Raw genomic sequence first — 20,797 nt, 5'->3', positions numbered from 1 at the left:
ATGGTGCTGGTGAGTGTGTCATTTAGCATGTTAGTGTATTATAATGAGCACATAAGGAGGCTCAGGGTCTACTGGAAGTTGAATTTTCCACCATCTTGGACCCAGTTGGTTCTAACCAGTCTTTGCCATGTCCTGTGGCTCCATCATTCTTTTAAAGGCTATGCCCTGCCCCCTTCCTTCCTGTTTCAGTTTACCAAACATTAACTCTGCTTATCTTCCTGTGAATGACCTTACTTCCTCTTAAAGCCTCAGACCTCCGCCTCCTTCTCCTTCGTTCAGAATATGTACTTCACCTTACCTTGCTGTCTTTGGAATTCTTCCTATGTATGTGAATTCCTCGTGCACACATAATCAATTCAATTCTTTCCTAGTAATCTGCCTTATGTCATTTTAATTGCCAGGAAAGAACAAAGATGGGAAAGAGGAGGTTACCTCTCCCCCCATAGGAGAATGCCACATGGTAACAGAGGCAGAGATTGGAGTGATACATCTGCAAGCCAAAGAATGTCAAGATGACCAGAAACTAAGAGAAAGGCATGGAATAGATTCTTCCCTAGAGCCTTCACAGAGAGCATTCCCTGCTGACACCTTGATTTTGGACTTCTAGCCTCCAGAACTATGAGAGAATAAATCTCTGTTGTTTTAAGCCACCTCATTTGTGATGCTTTGTTAGGGCAGGCTTGGAAAACTAATACTGAGGCCAATTGATGTGTGGTCAAGAAGAGGGAGGAATCAAAGATGACCTAGATATGCCTGGCATGGGCCACTGGGTAGATGCTAATGCTATAAGCAGATGGGTAGGGGATCCCCTGAGAGAGAAAACCAGGCATGGCTTTCTTGACATAAGAGAAGCCATTTTTGACCTAAGCCATTTTGTGATCTAAGCCTGGCCAAAATGCGTGTCCTTGAACAGGTCTCAGTAATTAATGATCTTAAGAGAACAAAAGAATGCAGGAACAAATGACTGTTCTCAGGCAAGAGAAGTAACAAGAGCAAAGATAATATATCATCCTAAAGACTCCCAGGTCCATTTCAACGGTAAAGATTAGCCTGAAGCGCTCAACCACCAGGTCAACTGGAACCTAAGGGATGATGATGTTGACCTTTTCTGACCCTCAGTGACATCAATCAACTAAAGCGTGGACTCTGTCGACCTTTGCTCCAATTCTATGTTGAATTCTCCTCTGCTCAAACCCCATCATGAATATGCATATACCACCCAAGCCCCTTCATGAATAAACATGTACCCTTAGCTTAAAACTTCCCCAAGTTTGCTGTTTGGGGAAACACAGCTTTGGGAAAGATCCCAGTGTTCTTACTTGTTGCAAGTAATAAATCCTTCCTTCTCCCGATCTTTGGTTTGGCTGTGTCTTTTGGCTCGAAACCCACCAAAAGGTGAACCCAGTTTTCCAGTCACAGTGCCATGAACTGTAATAATGGATATAGAAGATACACAAGGAGGGGCAGTTGAGTTGGGGCAGGGCACGAGTAATGAGTTCGGTGCCTGACACCTATTTGGATATGTCCAGTCAGTGTTTAGAAGGCGAAGCTAAGCAGATCAAAAAGTACCTGGAGGTACAGGTGATGCCTTGGGAGATGTCAACTTCGTTTGAAAAGTTCCATATTCAAACTGGAAAGCCTTCATTCTCTCAAATTGACAGACTCTGCTCTGTGATAGAAACATTAGTTTCTTGGCAGATTTATACCCAGAACTAATCTGGTGAGGTCTGAGAACTAGATTTATTTCCCACCCACCAAGGATCCCCATCTTGAGCTGATAACTCTAGAGCTGACATGGGTCTGCTCTGGCTCCCTCCGCCCCAGCCCCCACCCCTTGTGTGATGCAGGCATATGTGAAACTCACTGCGGGAAGGGCAGGAGGTGGGGAGTGGCGTGGCCTGTCCCTGACTAGAGGGCAGCCCTGGCCGGGATGCTTAACTCTCAGAACCCCATTCACAGTGAGAAACCACAGTGGGACGATACATAAAGGAGAGTGAGAACGGAAGTAACCTCACAGTCAGTAAAAGCAGTTTATTTTACAGAGGAGGAAAATCAGACCCAGAAAAGTTCAGTGGTTTACTCAAGGTCACAAACAATTGGGGTTCAGGGCTGAAACTGGAAAGTGCTCTTTTCATTATAGCATTTCTAAGGTCTCTTTCAGCCTTTAAACCCTATGCTTTATAAAAACAGTTTATAAATAGAATGGGGGTGCTAGAAGTTTCTAAATAGCACCATACACCAAACACTGCTATTTATAAGAGAGAACTCATTGGAATTCATCAATCTCACAATTCAGTCTCACATTAATTTTGTGCATTGGAGTGAAACTTGTATGGCAGATCATTTGAATGTAGGTCGGTCAATCAGATTGAGTCTTCAGATCTTCAAGAACGTTCAAGAGGTCTGTCAAAAGCCTTTCATGCATGTGGGATTTTCACTGATGTTCCCTGCGACCCAGCAATTGGGTTGATTAAAAATTTTCCCCAACACGTCCCACTCCAGCTCAAAAAGCAAAACAAAAGTGGTGACAGCAGCCTTGCCCTAATCTCAGTATTTGGAAATTGTGAAAAGCAGCAACTGATGGCTCTCCTGGGTGAGGTATGCTCTGAAAAAGGGCTTCCCTCAGGCCAAACCAAGGCAGGCTCTTGGTTTGGGGCTGAGCTGAACTTGGAGTGTGTCTGACAAATGAAGGGTGGGCTCTACAGAGGAGCAGGCTGTGGGTGCATTCACCTGCCAGCTTCCACCTCCAGAGGGAATCACAGACCAAGACTCAGCTGTTGCTGGAAGCTGTCAGCTATAGAGCAGACAGTGAATCTTCCAGAGAGCAAGAGAGAGGAAGGCAGAGAGGATGGCCCTCTCCCTGACCCCATCTCTTTTTCTCTCTTACTCTTTTCTCTGTCTTGGGCCGTCCAATTTCCCCTCCTTCCCTTTTCTTTGTCTTCATTCTCATTCTTCCTTCTCTGTTCCTCTTTCTCCTTCTTTTTACATTTTCCCCCTTTACCACGTCTCTTCCCCCAAGTCCTCTACTCCAACCCTGATCTATTACTGGATACATAGAAATGAAGTCACTTTCAAGCAATATAAGTCAATAATTTCAGTGCCTTAAAAAGGAGAGTTTTATGGTAATAAGTGGGGTCTGTTTTTTGCTCCAAAAAGGCTGCAGTGAGTACAAATGGTCATGGACTGGCCACCATGGAATCAGGGATCACCAGCCCAAAGAGAACACACCAAGTGCCAGAAAGGCAACACCATCTTGGTTCCCCGATTTCCTGGATGGCCAAGCATCAAAATCTTCAAAAGTTAATAATATGGACTCCTTGCTCCATTTCTTAACTGAGATGGTAAACTGGACATACATAGGAACTACCCCTTCTACTCCCACCATATAGAACAGGTAGAAATACTGGATAAGACATATGTATCCATATATACATACATATACATATATATATATATACAGATATAATTTGCTATATAACATACCTATATGCTGTATAATACAGCCAGATTCAAAAGAAAGAAATAAAATCTTGAGGATAAGACATCTAAGGACAAAGCTGTGAGAAGGTGTTTGAGCCCGGTAGCCCTCATGTGTTTTGGAAGGAGCTATGTGTCTCAGAACTGTTGCTCTAGAGTTTTAACCTCAAGCCCCTATTCAGCAGGTGGTTGGAACTGCGTAAAGCCAAGAGCGAAAAAGCCAAGTGCCATCCCTGAATGAGTGACCAGAAAATTCTACCCCAAAGTTATAAAGCTGGTAGCATTCCAATCACCTTTGAGGCTGATCAAACCATAACTCTAATAATGGGCCCTCCCTGAAAGTTTTAACCTATGCAAATGACAGAACCAGAAGAATCTTGCAGTGAAACCTACTTTAATTCTGTATTTTGCATCTCGTGTCAGAAAATAAGCAGTTATCACAGAAATAGGCCATTGATATCTAAAGCCAAATCTTTGGAATGCCTGGAATCAATCATTCTTTTATTTGCCCAGATCCTGTACCAGACATAAGTCAGTTGTATCCAACAGGCACCCGTTACTGGGTTTTATGGATGTTAATTAACAGCTTCATTGTTGGCAAGCCATTTAGAGACACTCAGCTGGAAAGACAGGCTGCTCCACTGAAGCTGTGGATGTATCTGGCCTCCCATGGAGGCTGTAAGTCTTAATGGAGTAGCAGCATGGTAGGGTGATTCAGGCCCATGTCGATTTGGCAGCATGCCTATGAACAGCTGTCTCCTGTCCTGCTCTTATTTTGATTCTAACCCTTTCCATCCACCTGGGAGGGTCACCTTCCAAATACTTACCTAAGGAAGTGGCGGTCACCACTTACCATCCAGGTCACTGAAATATGAATTTACACCAGGCTTTTCCATGCCCTCGGGTAGTAATGCCTACATGTGTGTAGAATTTTATAAGTTTACAAAATACTTTCACAGGATAACCCAGTTCCTCTGAGATAGAACATGGGGTCCTGGGTTCTAACCACAAATGAGAAAAAGAGGTCAAGGAGGTTTGGTGACTTGCTCACTGATGAGCTGGGCTTGGGTCCAGGTTTCTGGTTCACCACACCAGTGCCCAGGTGGCTTTTCCTTCCAATGACCATGACCTTCTATTATCCCTCTCTTGACACATTGACTTTAGCTATCCCATACTTTTTTTTCTTATTGTGGTAAAATATACATGACATAAAATTTACCATTTTATCCATTTTTAAGTGTACAGTGTAGTGATATTAAGTACATTTGCCTTTTTGCTCAAACATCAGTACCATCTACCTCCAGAACTTTTTTCATCCCAAACGGAAACTCCATACCCATTAAACAATACCTCCCCAATTCCTGGTAACCACTGTTCTACTTTCTGTCTTTTTCTGTTTGGCCTCGCCATGCGGCATGTGGGATCTTAGTTCCCCGACCAGGGATCAAACCCGTGCCGCCTGCAACGGAAGCGTGGAGTCTTAACCGCTGGACCACCAGGGCAGTCCCACTACTGTTCTACTTTCTGTCTCTATGAATTTGATTACTCTAGGTACCTCATATAAGTGAAAGCCTACACTATGTGCCCTTTTGCATTGGCTTATTTCAATTTGCATCATGTTTTCAAGGTTCATCCATACAGTAGCAACGATCAGAATTTCATCATTTTTAACGCTCAATAATATTGCATTGTATGTATACACCACATTTTGTTTATTTATTTGTCTGTTGAAGGTGCCCTGAACTCTCATCTCCTTCTTTGGGAAAGAACACTTCCATTATTTTTTAAGAAATTAGCTCTGCCCATTGGATAACATCTGGTGGAAGTATTGATTACGATGTTCTGGGCTGAAAGCAACCCAAGAAGCTGCTCTCTCCTAGAATTTGAAACCCAAGCAACATGATAAAAAGAATAAAAATGGAATAGGCCTAAAAACAGCCATAACCAGGTAAGACTGAGTAGTAGTTTTGGCTACATAGAGATGTGACAGTTTTTATTAATTCCCAAGCCTGGTCTTCTAGCCTTCCCTTCGATTATGTGAATTACACCACAGCCAATAGTAGATTCTGTTGCTGGAAACCAAAGAACTCTAACATTCATCAAAACCGAATGAGGGGTACCTCACTTCCACAGCCTCCATTCTATTTATGGGCATGACCTATGGTCATCTTAAAGAATGTATTCAATGTTTATTTTTATATTATTTATCTATATACATATGGGTGGACAGGATACAGGGTGCAGGGGGTAGGGAGAAGGAAAAATAAAAGTTTGTTGGCATCTATTTGCCCTATAAGTGAACTTGAATTTCCTTAAAGAAACTACTTATCTTCACTTTTGCTTATTTTTAGGTCAAACCTGGGCCTAATATATAAGGACTTACTTAATTGTCAGTACTCAGAGTCTTTATAACTTCCTCCAATCTGGGCTCCCCAAATTCATTGCGAGTCTTTGAAATGTGTTTACAGAATAACCTACTTTCATAAGCTGTCTACAGTACCGGATACCAACAGTCATGCTCCTGTTTTCACCTACAAAAATAAGTCCCATTTCTCTCAAAATACTCATGCATTCAACAAATACTTAGTAAACACCTGAAATATACCAGGAACGAGTCTAGGTTCTAGGGACCCATTAGCCAACAGGACGGACATGCTCTCTGTCCTCATGAAGTTGTTTTCTAGTGGGAGAGACCCAAGGTAATTAAATAATCAGGCAAACTATGTAAAATTCTAACTCAACTTGGAAGGAAGATGTTGCCCAGCCAGGGATGCAGAAAAGGCTTCCCTGAGAAACGGTAATTGAAATGAGTTTTAAAAGCTAAGTAGAATAGGTAGGAGTGACTGAAGTGGATGGTAGGAGCCTGAGGGGGGAAGGGTTTGACAGAACAGACAGCACAGGCAACTGTTCTATGGTTGAAGATGGCCTGGCACCTCTGTCTCATGAAATTTCAATCCTTCCATTCTTATTTCACCTAATCGTTTTCAAGTGGATTTTCTTTTGTAAGTGCTATAATATACTGTATCTAATGTTGAGCTCACAATAGCTCTGTTAGACCGAGAAGGATCCGGTTTGGGCTCGGTCGCAGGTTCTGCAGCTGTTTCTCACTCCACCTCCTCCCATCTTCCACACACACCATCCACTTGAACTTCATACACAGACTCATCAGCCCTGCCAGACTGAGCATCCCCTGGGCTGGGAAACAAGGGATCAAAGGAGCTCCAGGCTCAAGTCAATATGAAGTCTTGTCTAACCCTGACCTTGCACCTTAGTTCTCATAACCAAGTCCCTAAGATGAGAAAATTTTACCTGTAAGATTAGTGACAGCTCCCCCCTGGGTAACTGTCCTGTTGCTGGCGTTACTGTCTAGCACTGGAGTTCTGTCTTGCTTTTTCCTCCCTCCCTTCTGGGAATCAGAACCCCACCCCTGAATTCCAGCAGAGCCTTCTGTCTACAACCACATCTCCTGAGACCAGCCCTGCTTGCCAGAGTTTGGGAACCTCTGCTGCTCTTCCTTTCTATTGTAATGTCTGTTCTTCTGCTTCCAGCTGTTTTCAGTGACTGCTCCCTGGTGGTCATTGCCTCAATGGTACTCTCGCTTCCTGCCCCAGCTCTGCTGGGCAGGCCCTCCAGCACCTGTCCCCCACTTCATTGGGGACATCCAGTGCAGGGTCCTAGCTCTTTCTAGACTTCTACAACTAACCAGGCCGTGCCCCAGCTATACCAGACCCTGCGCTGAACAATACAGCAAAACCACTTGTTCTTACCTTACTAGTCCAAGCTCTTCTCACTCTGTTCAAGTCCTGTAACCAGTAAATAAAACTATGTTAACTGGGATTTGTGAACTCCAATTCAGATGTAAAAAATAATTCATGATCAGAGAGGCATTTTCTTTTCATTACCTGAGGAGCACCGTTGTCCTCGGCATGTACTTCCTCGGCTGGTCAAGAAACATTCATAATGAAGCCATTTTCAGCTCAATGAAACTCACACTGTCTACAGATTGACAGAGACCATGAGCCATAAGCCAAGTGGCCAGGATCCATGATGTTTAGATCAGGGTATACAAATAGATCTGACGAAATCTCACTCACTTCCCCTCCCAGAGGTCCTCCAGAGTTCTTGTGGGGAAAGGCTACACGTGGCTGCAGGGGTCACCTAGCTCTCCCACACCAGGGCTCTCCCACCCCAGGGCCCTCAAGACAGCAGAGAAATGAAAAGCATCAACTCTTCCCAATACAGAGCAGCTCTGTGCAGGGAAACAGCCAGCCCCAAAGGAGCCCATATTTTCCCCAGCCACCTTCCATCCCTGTACCAGGAGGGTACTTCAGTGCACATCAGCTCATGTGCCAGGTCAGTGCCAAGGACGACTAGCCAGGCTGGACTTTTTTTCTGTTCCTGCTCTTTGGCACAATTTGAAGCTAAGACGAGTGTCTCCTCATCTGTCCTCATTCCCTGCCACGGACCAAAACAAAACCACTCAGCCATTTCCTTAAAAACTGCACAGGTTGCAGAGAGGCTACTCTCAAAAACTGCACCAGGGAACATTAGTTGTCATGCAACCTCACATGCTGTCTCAAGAATCTGTAACCTAATACAAATCCCCATAATCTCAATGCTTCATCTTACTTAGCAATACTCAGTGACAGAAATGCGTGTACAGGTTGCAGGGGAGCCCGTGATACAAGCTCTGAGCACAGGCTGTTCTGACCGTATCTGAGAAATACCTAAGGGTGGAGAATGTTTGATGAGGCAGATATTTTAAAAAAAAATTGCAGAGACCAGCACACAAATAAAATTACTCTATGAAACATACCAAAAATAAAAAATGAAAAGAATGAGGTGTTCCACATCCCCACTCCCAGGTGAGGTGCCCACACAGGCATCACACACACCGAGGCAGTTGCTACTGCAGGCCCTCTGTCTGGTTCTACAGAGAAGGTTTAATAACGTTTGTAAAAGGAGTCATCCCAACCTCCTCAGCTTTGGTGAGCTTATGTCACCAGGATGGGAAAACAAACAATTATTATTCTGTTGTTTTTGTTGGCTGCCCGGCTTGCAGGATCTCAGTTCCTCAACCAAGGATTGAACCCAGGCCACGGCAGTGAAAGGCGGGAATCCTAACCTCTAGGCCACCAGGGAACTCCCAAATAAATTATGTTCCAACACAGTGAAGCTCTGAAAGCAAATGAAGCTGAGTGCTGTGGTCCCAGGTCTCCCACCACAGTTATGAAATGCAATTCATTAATGTCATTCCCACTGAGGAGGATTTGAGGTTGGGGATAACTAGTTCAACTCCAGATTCTATTTTTCCCATTGCCTTGAAGTCATTTGCCAGTCACTTCAGCACTGCCCAGACCTTGGTAAATGAACCCCCTCTGAGCCCGCCATGGGTCAGGCAGCCTCTCAGTATTTTCCATCCATCGTAAGGCACAGCAAGCCAAGTGGGACTCAATGACTGAATAAGGTCAAATAGGATTGAGGCACGGTGTGCCCTTAAATCTGGCCAGGTCCAATATGTACATCATTCCACAGCTTCAACAGAGGGAGGTGGGTATAGAAATATTTGCATTTTAAAATCCCGTGCTAACATCTTTAAGGTAAACCCTGCTAGAGAAATGTAACAGTTTGCAAACTTAGGCTTCAAAGGATTTGAGAAGTTGTTAAAAGAAAGAAAGTTTTTCTTACAAAACATGCGTTTTTAGGGATGTGATTATTTAATTCAGGAAATCTCCATTCAGTTAAAAAAGAATCAGGTCAAGAATAAATATCCAAATGGGGGAAATTCCACACCATAAAATAAACATCAAACAGGCCAAGCAAAGTTTAACGGGAGATCAGAAATTCCTGGAGGAAAGCAAATGAGGATGTGAAAAATCATTGTGAACCAAATAGCTCCCCAGAAGACAGTGAGTGTCCCCAAATTAAACAGAGACTCCCAGGACCAGAATGCATTGCTTCAGTTAACCTACCTCAGAGGACCTGGCTTCTTTTAAGGAAACTCACACTGAACACAATTCACGCACAGTTACCTCAGCCTGGGCAAAGGGATAAAAGAGACGTCTGTTTAGAAACACTCCTCTTTTGCAAGAGCCACTAAATTCACCAATTCCTGAAGAATGGAATCATCCTCTAGAAAAGAGTAACATGATCACAATAATGTTTTACTAAAACTGTCTCCATGTTCATAAATGCATTTCCTTTTCTAGCATTTCAGTATCCCACCCATTAACTAAACCCTGTGCTTTTCCAGACTTTCCTGACCATTTCCTATGAGGAAAATACCACCTTGTGATAATTTCCACCTTGCTTTGTATTTTATTTACTTATATGAGTTTGCGTTATTTAATTTTGTTTTTATTCTTTAGTCATCTTTTTTCATTCTCCCTCACTTAAAAGCTCTGTGAAGCAAAAGACTCAGAATCTGGTCTTCTTTTTTGTGTTTCATTGTATGACCCTACAAATACAAAGGGCATTCAAAATATTCTCATTGAATATTGAAAATATAACATACTAAAAATCAAACCCTTGATGAAATCTCTGTTCTATGTTATTACTGAAAAGATTCGTTTCAGATACAAAATCTTGAGAAAACTATGAAAAATGTCCACTTCCATTTCACACTCATGACGTGGACTTCCTGTCCACTTTACCACAACAGAATAGTAGTTAGGCTTGGTAAAGTCCTTGTGGATTAGCTCAACTCCTTTTTTCATAGAGCTTCTTAAAATGACGATTCTACCCACCGGAACTCACCTTTTTCATTTCTGACATCGAATAAGCCTGGAACCCAGAAATACAGAATCCGTACTAGCCTTTGCATTTTCTCCTTGTTCATATGAAGCTCTCTGAGTACACAGGGCCTTGAAAACCCTATGTTTAAAAATCCCAATTACTCACAGCATCCACATCACTTGCCCCCCAACTGGGCATGTTTTTCTCCCAGAATATTCTCATCCAAGTGTAACATCTAAATATTGTTTCACTTAGACTGTAATGGGCATTGTTTTCTTTAAGAGATGGGAAATATATAAAACAAAGGGGATCAGTATATGCCACCCCAAAGTATACCATTATGGTATAAGGATTATTTTGAACTGAAAGCAAAATATCTACCCAAAAAACGGCATAAATTCCCCTTGTGCAGGTGTCCCCCACCCTCTCCCACACCAGAAAGAGAACATTTATCACCAGAGATGGAGGCATCACCTAGGTGAGTCTGCATAAACAAATCTTACTAAATAACCCTTATCTAGCATTAGTTTCCCCCATATACTTACCTTCCCACAATTTACCATCCCTAGAAGCCCTAACCCTCTTTCCTTCACTTAGTCCCTTCTCCACAATTTATTGCCCTTTGTTAAAATGGTATATAAGCCCTTCCCCCCAGGTATAACTGCTTTTGGGGTGGGGCTTTATTTCTTTTCTCTGGAGCCCCCATACACATAAAATTAAAAGTAAACTTGTTACCTTTTTTCTTGTTAATCTGTCTTTTGTTAGTTTAATTTACAGGCCCCAGGGACAAACCTAAGAAGATAAAGGAAAAGTTTTTTCTATACTACAGCAATAAGATGAATATTTTTGTTTCTCGGGCATGGATGTCATTCAGAACTTTACATATTCCATGATAAGAGAACTATCACAGGAATAAAGAAGGGAAAAAGGAAGAAAATGTTTTCAGGGTTTTAGACACTGAAAGTAGAAGTTGTGAATGACACGTCCAAGCTCTGGCCCCTGGGACTTTTCTGGCCCATGATGTCACCTCCTCATTAAATGGCCAGATCATCCCACTAGAAGGCTTCATTTTATAAGGAATGAATTCATTGCTTTAGTGAGTTTAATCTGAAACACTTAAGTCAATACATATCTGATTTTAAATTCCCACAAAAATGTTAGTTCATGCTGTCAATTTGACATTTTGTTATTAGATTGATTTGTTAGTACCTACTCTCTCCCTTAAGTTTTCGAGTACAAGATGTTTCTTCCTCCTTCAGATCCCAGACATACACTTTTGAGAGCATTACAGAAATTCTCTGAGTCATTCTGGGAGACCTAAGGCACTGGTGACACAACCACTGCCTTTCAGCTACACAGTGGAACCAAGGCCCTTGAAGAGTGGTGGTCAAGGGGTCACTTTTAATGAACTCTCTGAATACAATGCACTTGAACAAGGCCTGGGCCAGGCCACACCTCCTGAGTGGTCTGAGGGCTCTGGCTCCACTCCCCACCACTTGGGCCACCAACCTTTTGCCAAGAACAAGCACCTGGCATCAGACTGTCTGATGGGCCAGGACGCCTGGCTTCTGTATTCTTGTTTGTGGGATGAATGCACCTACCCAAAAATAAGTAAAGACTAGCCTAATTATTACGACTTGGTTTCAGTCTCATCGTAAATAGTATGTTATTTCTCTAGAACACAAGACAGTTCATACAGTCATATAGTGATTTTTATTTTTATTAAATTTAGTACAGGAAACTTGTATTCAGTCTCCACTCTGTTAAAGGCACCAGGGACTTCCCTGGCAGTCCAGTGGTTAAGACTCCGTGCTTCCACTGCAGGGGTCTGGGAACTAAGATCCCGCATGCCCCGTGCCACAGCAAAAAAAAAAAAAAAAAAAAAATCCTGGCATGCATCTAATATAAAAAATAATCCCTGCCTTCTGGGAGTTTGCAGTCTGTGGAGATTAGAAGAGTGTTGAAATTCATCTTCAGAGCACTGCGTGGGAAGCATAGAGATGACACTTTTGTATGTTTCATAATATACAAATGATGACAAAAGGGAAAACAGGACTGGGCCACCTTCAGATCCTTCAGAGCTTGAAAATTAAATGTCGCTTTCTGTATGGTTGACCTCCAAAGCAATCAAAATAGGATATACAAATCTATCTATTGATGCCATGGTTTAAATCTTTTTTCCAAAAGGGGTTGGTGAAGACAGAAGGTGATTTCTTCTATGATGAAGGAGAGGTGAATGACAGGGAGAGTGTGTTGAACAGTCTGAAGTAATTACAGCATTTATTTAGGTTTCTGGAGCTATCTGGGTTCTTGTGATAGATAGCAAAGCAAAATGAACAGTCAAAAGGCAGAAATAGCAAAGCTCATGTTATCATGCCACAGGATGTCATATTCTTTCTATAAACAATATAGTGCAAAGGTTCATGGAGAGTGAGGAGTCTGGCCTGGAGCAATGTTTTCAGTACTCATCATTTTTGACAGTTACAAGAAATCAAGGGAAGGGATTTTCTTGTCTAATTATTTCTAACCTTAAAGTTCAGGGAGTTAGTCTTTCTCAAGATTAGGATGCACTAAGAACATCCTGAGGAAAGGGTGCAGTACATTCCTTGTGACCACTGTCCAGGAGCTGTGAACTCTCTCCCTTATTTAGGCTAACAGAGGAAGGGCAGGAGAGGAGAGGAGAGGGTGGTCACAGCTCAGAGCAAGTGCTTCATAAGCGCTTTATGTCACTGCCACAGGGAACAGGGCAATATGCATCCTGATGATGGAACACAGTCTGACCACAGACCACTAACTCAGCCCAAGTCCCAGCCAGGGGCCATGGAATCCCAGGGAGTTATAAATAACCCCTTGGAACTGCTTTCTGGTGATTTATTACTACTTAGTAGGAGAGCACATTTCACCCAAGATACCTGAACTGAATACAAAAAGGACTCCAGAAGCAGGTATTCTGCTCAACTTTAAATGTCAGAGAAATAGTTCAAAAATCCCCCTGAAGAGAGAAATATGCTGATCTTCAAGCTTTTACCCATCTTGATGATTCTTACACGCTCTGATTTCTCAAGGATGTTGCATGAAAATCAGTTTTCTCCTATTTAGAAATTTGTGCGCCCCTGCTGCTTATTTCCCAGAGGGAGACCTTGTGATCTGATATGTGGACCCCTTGATGAGATGCTGCATGCTACGGAGAGAGCGTTTGATGGCTGTGCAGGAATCCGCTTCCACACTGGCAACCAGCACCGGGTGAGCTCATGCTGTCACAGAAGTTACTCCCCACCCTCACCCCTGCAGCTGATCTGCCCCTGACAGGGGCACCAGCCGTGCTTAGAGCCCAGAAAGGGGCTCCCACCCTCCTTCACCATTCATTATTTCTGAGATTGAAACATTCCAATGAAGTACTTCTTTTACATAAAAACTCAAACTGTAATTATGAACCTTCCCCCCAGCCCCCATATCTTATCCTCAGTGGAGATAGAGGCCAGCTGCCTACTATCTGTGGGAGGAATACCAAAATATTTACCAGAATTTGCAATTATTTCCATTGTCCTCAGAATACCTCTACCTCTTTGATACTTGTGTATTTCTGTACATCCAGTTCCAATGAGAGGCTCTATTTGCTGTAAGATCTTTGGCAAGTGAGTTAATCCCTTTGTGCCTCAGCTGTCCATCTGGGAGTGGGAGAGAGCTGTACAGGGTGATCTCAAGATCCCTGGAGACTCTACCTGGTTATGATTCAGTGACTCCACCAGTCCTTACTATTCCAAGGAGTATTTTTCAAAGTTTTGTTAGAAACTGTTGAGTCACACTGGAATGGCAATTATCTGAGATTGGAGTATAATGATATCTCCTGAAATAAAGACTGGACTAAGGAATGTGGATGAGAAATGCAATGAGGTGTGGGATGCAAAAGCTTAATCAGAGCATGAAGAGGGCATATCCTGGGCCAACAGACAAGATTAGGCAAATTCCAGACGCTTGATGAATGGCCGGCTGCAATCAGAAATATGACTCTTCCCAGAAGAGCTACCTAGCATTTGTTTGGCAGAAGCCTCAGAGTAGTGAGGCCAATGGTTTGCCCAGGCCCTGGGTGAGTCAGTACTGACTGCAGCGCTGACAAGTGTGGCAACAGAGACTGACAACGTGAACGCTTGGGACCGTTAGACTAATGAACACCGGGACATATTCCAGAAGGCTTGCTTTAGATACGCATGAGCAAAATGTCTTCCTAAAAGTACACCTGGAAACGCTCATCTGCAAAGCCTGAAGTGAGGGGCTCATGGCTGGGACAGCTTGGGGTGGTTCTATCCACTGTTAATGGCGGTGACAGGAAGCTGCAAGCAGCTCCAAGAAAAGGACACCAGAAATTGCCAGGAGCTAAGCAAATCCAAAGCAAAGAAGGACCACAGGTTTTGAAGATTTCTTTTGAAAGTCTGGGCTCAGGCTTAGGGGAATATCCATTACAGATGGCCAGAAGGGCCTCTCATCCTCCCTGCGTGGGCAGGAGGGAAAGAACAGGTGAGGTGGGAGGAGGGGTCTCCTGGGTCTGCCTCTCTAGAACCTCCTGCTGGGCAGACCTGCAGCACTCAGGGCGCTGGAGGACATCTTCCAAGGTTAATTTAGGTAAGTTTCCAAAATAGTTTGACTTTAAAAACTGAAAACCAGTAACAGGTATTCAGATATTCAAAATATATAAATATTAACTGCAGCATCAAGTAGTATGTAAGGCCCATAAAGATGGGAATGTGATTTTATGCTATCAAAAATATCCACCCGCCAAAAAAATGATGGAAAAATGGATTCTTTTTACATACACCCCTTCTATTTTTCCAAGGCTTGTCACATTTCAGTTTGCTTTGTCTTATCATGATATCTGAATAGTTTTTATTTCCTTTATTCTAATGGATAGAAAAGCCATACATGTACCTTCTTACATATCTAAGATCTTCCAGATTATTAAACATGTTCTTCAATCACTACCTCCTGTCTTCCTTGTTCTAATTTGGGCCAATTGCCTTCTAGGCCTGATTAACAGCTGGTAACTGGAAACATCTTTTCATTTTATTCCTCAGACAGTTCTGTTAGTTGGATTCAGTTTTCCTTTTCCTGCACTACATCCCCAAGTCATTCCAGGAAGAGTACATAGGACAAACTTTCTGAGTCATTGGATATCTTATTTTGTCTTAATTCTTGAGTAACAGTTTGCTGGCTATAATTGCCGGCAGAAGTTCAAAATAATTCTCCCTGAGAATTCTGAAGTCTTGCTCCACTGTCTTCTAGCATCAATATTATTAATCTTCTGGGGTTTTTTGTTTTTTGGTTTTTTTGTAGGTATCCTGGTAATTCTCTCTGAAAGCTTTATACTAGGAATTTCAAAATTTCAACAGAATTGTTCCTTGCACATGGTGGATATTTTCCATCTGAAAGTCTTTTTTTAGGTCAAGAAAGTTATCTTTTCTAATTTATTTGATTATTCATTTTTGTTCTCTGATCTTAGATTAGTTTCATATGAATAGACTTCTAGATCTATCCTCCATCCCAACTTTTGGATACTTTCCTTTTCTGTCATTCTCTACATTCTGAGCTATTTTCTCAACTTTATCTTCCAGATTACTGATTTAGTTTTCAGCCATACCAATGGTTCAATTCTCCTGATTTTTAAAATTTGGGAATTTTTAATTTGTCATGGCTTCTTTCATGTTCCCTGCCTGCTCCTTTTTCATAGTAGCCTCTTCTTTTGTGGGAACCCACTATTGCCTCCAACCTCTCTGAAGATGCTAGTTCACTTTTTCTTGTCTTCTTTCTTTTATCTGTTTCTCCTGTGGTCAGTCGCTCTTTCACACATCTTGACATTTCTCTTTTACCAAATATTTGATGATCCTTGATTGGTCAGTAATATTTTTTTAATAAGAAAGCATGCTGGTTGGTTATTATAGGTAGTTGCCAAAGTTATTCTTTGCAGTTTGGAAAAGCAGTTTACCCATAAGACCCATCACTGAGTGGGGGACTAACTGTACAGTTCCATGTGTGAGAGGGTCAGAGACAGGCTTCTTCTTAGGCTATTCAGACGGTTGAGCTTGTATCCTCATAACTTTCGAAGTGAGGCAGACTTTATCACAGATGGTGACACTCTTCGGTGGATCTCACCCTTAGGTGGAGTTACCTTTCCTTCTGCCTCCTCCGAGTTGCATGCGAAGGGCCCGAGTTATCTCCCGCTTTGTGCCAACAGCCATACAGGAGGCCTTCCCCAGGAAGCTCTTCTACTCTGGTTTTTGAGCACTTCCTTTGTGTCTAGGAGGGGCAGATGCTGCAGCCAGCTGCTCCAGGGACCTGGGGAGTGGGGAGACACCTGCACCCATGTTTCACAAAGTGTCTTCTAAGTCCATCCATGCTGAAAGTGTAATCAGGTCCCACTGCAGACCAACTGAATCTGAGTCTTCATTTTAACAAGAGTCCTCGGTGAATCAGAAGCGCATCAAAATCTGAGAAGTGCTGCTCCGCAAGGTCCTTGTTGCTGCCCCTTCAGCTCCTGCTCTCCATCCCTGCTGCCTGAGCCCAGGCCCTCGGAGGCTGGCGTGGCTCTGCCTCTGCTCAGCACTCTCCTGGGCATGCTCCAGGTTGTCTTTCACATCAGCCACTCTCCCTTTGGTATATAAGTATTTCCTACTTAGGAAATAGTATAGTAAATGCCCAAGTGCCCATCATCCAGCTTAGAAATAAAATGTTAAAAATATAGTTCAAACCCTTGTGACCATCTCTCCTGATTCTCTTTACCTCAGTTCTGAGCACAGCCCCATGGCCACAGAGGTACCACTCTGGTGGGACTCTGTAGTGGGGTAGGCACAGACCCAAATGGCACCCTTAGCTGATGTGGGGCCTGAGACAGTATGAGATGGCCAGGGACGAGTAAGGTTTTAGGACTAAACTCACCCACTTGATTGGGATAGAACAGATGAGGAAAAATCTAACTGGGGCACTGAGATACTGTAGCCAATGGTTTGAACTGAGAACTAAGGCAGTGGTGAGTTGAGGGAGAATAGCATTTGGTCAAATCTGCATCCATGAGACTGACACGTGAGCCCAGAGGAGCTTCTAGAGACCCAAAGAGACACAGATACAGGGAAATGGCATCCAGAATGTGTCAGTAGGAAGCAGGCCCCTCCACAAGGCGGGATCCAGAGCCCAGGCAAGAAGTGACAAGAGCAGGGCTGACTCCAAATCCTAGAGAGAATACTCTGCTGGACAGAAAACCAGTGTGGTGTGAGATGGGTATTCAGGCACTGGGAGCTAAGAGGTTCAGTTGCCAGAATTTGGAATCAAAATAGGGCTTAGGTCTTAGAAATAAGGATGAGCTTGGATCAGACCAACTACAAGAGTGAAGATGCAAATTCTTAGACACTGGAGCTACTGAATTTCTTCCTGCTGACACTCAGAACTGGTCCTAGACTTATCTGATCAAGGTCAAGGAACCTCAGCTGGGGAAGAGGGAAAGCAAGGAAAGGAGAGGAGAGAGGAGGCAGAAGCTAAGAACCAGGTATGATCCGACACCACCACTTGACCTCAAAGGGACTTATATTTTTCAGCATTTGTAAACAAGCCAACATATGCCAAGTTCTACACAGAAGTATAAAGATTATTCTGCACCCCCTGACCCAAACCCCCAATCGCCACACAAAAAATACCCCAGTGCCCCAGGAAGACCTCGTTCCATCCCATAACTCACTCTGAGCACCTTCTATGTGCCAGGCACTGGGCTGTGAACCGAAACTTCAAAGGGGAATAACATCTGCCTTGACCTTCAGCAACTCCTGTCCCATCAGGAAATGAGACATGCAAACAGATCGTTTCAGTCAGCATGGAAAGGGCTGTACTGGAGAAATTCCTGGCTTCATGGATTGGGTTGCATGACTGAGTGGAGTGAGGTAGGAGAAAAGGGGTGGGGGGGGAGGAGAGGCAAAGCAGGAGGGAGACACAGAGGGGACACCCAACACGATGTGTTCCATGAACCATAAGGACTTCGCTGCTTCTGAAGCACAACCCAAGGTAAGCGCGTAATGGCCAGAGATCATAGGGTATGGAATCTGAGAGCCCCAGGTTCAAATCCTTCCTCTTCCCCACACCATTTGTGTGACCTTGAACATGCTACTTAATCTCTGTAAACCTCAGATTTCTCCTCTGATTATTGGGGGATTCAGGAAACAAGTGCTAGATATACCACTATTACTTAGTAAAAAGTCCATGCTTCTAAGAGGATGAGGCTAAGGATGAATAAAAGACAATTCATAAACAAGGTGTATGCCATACTGCTTACTAAAATTGATTAACATTTATTGCTTCCTTTAGGATTAGTAAATTTTAAGTCTCCTGAGATACATACGCTAAGAATTAGAATTGATTAGACTCCATAGTAGGAATGGATCAAACTCTCCTTGTTCTAAGTTTCCTCCAAAAGTAGTAGTTATTTTATTCTTCTTTGTCCTTATACAGATATATTTAGTGAGACCTACCATATATGCCTGCTCTGACAAACCCCATGTAAAGTACATCATCAACATTCACGGCCCCTTTGCATAATGAGGTACAGTCAATTACCAGTGAGCCATGCCCATGTCTGATGGATGGGGAGACAATCTCTACAATCTCTCCAAAGGTAGAAATTATGGTGATTTGTTTCTCTTGGCTTTGTAGATTTTTTTTTTTTTTTTTACTGTATACTTGCAAATGAAAAAAATAAATCTGGTTATCTCTGAATTTCCAAGAATTTTATCAAAATGATGAAAAAATACTATGAATACACAAGTTAAGAGGAGCCTGATCATTGTCTGGCTTCCATTTTGTGCCTTCCTATTCTTCAACTCTTCGTTGAAAAGAGAGAGCATCTCTTCACCAGAGGGTAAAAATACTAAGTACAGAGGATAAGCTATAGAGATAACCTTCTGCTGAGTCAAGACATGGCTGAAATTTATGCCAGGAATTCTGTTCACCACACTGGATGACTGATTCTCTCTGCAGCCAGGCATCAACTGTAACAGCTTCTCCAATGGCCAAGGTCAGTGTTTAATGGTGATGGTTTTGATTTCAGTGAAGAATTCATAAGAGTCCTTGGCTCCTTCTCTACCCACACCAGAACTCTTCATCCCCCCAAAAGGCAGGTTCAGCTCTCTGATGAGCCAGCAGTTGGTCCAGACCAAGCCTGACTGTAACTTCTTGGCCACCCGGTGGACACGCCCCACGTTGCCTGACCACACCGTGGCGGCCAGTCCATATTTAACGCTGTTGGCTCTTTGAATCACTTCCTCTTCACTATCAAAGGGGACAACACACGTCACTGGACCAAATATCTCTTCCTTCATGCAGCAGGACTCGTCCTTAATGTCTGTTATCACCGTGGGAAGCATGAAGTACCCTGCTTGATTCCTGGGGGGAAGGTTTAACTTATCCACTCCCTCACCACACAGAATTTGGGCCCCTTCCATGCGAGCTTTCTTGATGTAACTTCTGACCTGGAGAGGTAAAAAACATACTAACAACTTATCATTTGTCTTCACACAAAGCAGAGAAAATTCAATATTTTTGAAGCATCAAGATGTATAAGGTCATTCCCCCCAAAATCTAAGGTTGATTATATTTTCACTCAGCTGCTAAATAAGCCTGAGTGCAGAAGTGCTCTAACTATTATCTGGGCATTCAGCCCTCATAGGTAAGAGGAGGAGAGTTTTTTATTTAATGTCTAAGTGCTAGGCATGCAGATAAATGCTTTTCTCACATTCTCAGGTAATTCTCTCAAAACTATTAACTACATATTATTATCTCCTATTTGCTGATTATATAATTGAGCCTCAGAATTGAGCCTCAGAAAGGGTAGAGGGTTCAAACGGATAATAGACAGTAAAGCTAGAACTCACACTCAGGTATATTCAGCAGTTAAATACACAGACTAATATTTTCTCACTTTTGGGGAGACTATGTCCATTGCAGAAAATGGGAAGTTGAATGGTGTATAAGACTTAATTAAAAGCCAGGGTGCCCTTCAATAGCTGAGCTTCCAGAACAAATAATTGCTAATGTCTCATCTCAGTACTGATTATATTGTGAAAATATATCTAGGTAATAGAGTAAAGCTCACAATAATGGGAAATAAATTATGTAATAAGTTGACCCAGTGACTTGGAGATAATGACAGATGTTTTTTAATATTGGTTATAGAAATGACTCATTATAATAATGGTATATCTATTTATATTTGAAAATGTTGTTGAAGTCACAATGATACACTCTCCTACCCTTGAGGGGAGTTATAAGCATAGAAGAAGTAGAAAATTAATCCCCCAAAGTAAAAGTCTAAAACAACAGTCAAATAGTACATCAAAGGCCGGGTAAAGTTTGGAATGATATTTTGGAATCCTACGGATTATCATTTATCTATCTGAGCATTCTGCCCCAATATTAGATTAGTACTCCATTGTAGAACTATATTCATTGTAGAGCTATATGTTTGCCATGTAAAAATAAAAAGATAATGTTGTCTCATTATTAATTTTGCTTCAGTTTATAGAACACTTAATAAGCCATGAAGTCAAAGACATTT

General features: G+C 42.6%; 1 protein-coding gene across 9 annotated transcripts in view; it reads right to left on the bottom strand.

Annotated features, from left to right (window-relative positions):
• Positions 1-20,797, bottom strand: part of ALDH8A1 (aldehyde dehydrogenase 8 family member A1) — a 459,215-nt gene that overhangs the window by 418,457 nt on the left and 19,961 nt on the right. The window contains exons 7-9 of one of the 9 annotated variants that reach the window (XR_014295175.1): positions 7,380-19,712; positions 7,245-7,280; positions 1,695-2,447 (exon numbers count right to left, since the gene is read on the bottom strand). Coding sequence is in view for 1 of the 9 variants with exons in the window: in XM_082634221.1 (XP_082490347.1) it covers positions 19,260-19,712 (453 nt within the window). In the remaining 8 variants the exon portion in view is untranslated. Of the gene's footprint in view, positions 1-1,694; positions 19,713-20,797 lie in introns of those variants that run through there. The other 8 variants (XR_014295179.1, XR_014295174.1, XR_014295176.1 and 5 more) reach the window with 8 other exon arrangements.

The sequence above is a fragment of the Mesoplodon mirus genome, assembly GCF_964341445.2.
Source record: "Mesoplodon mirus genome assembly, chromosome: 10".
Classification (NCBI taxonomy): Eukaryota; Metazoa; Chordata; class Mammalia; order Artiodactyla; family Ziphiidae; genus Mesoplodon; species Mesoplodon mirus.
The sequence above is the reverse complement of the archived record's forward strand: the minus strand, read 5'-3'. Positions and strand labels throughout refer to the sequence as shown.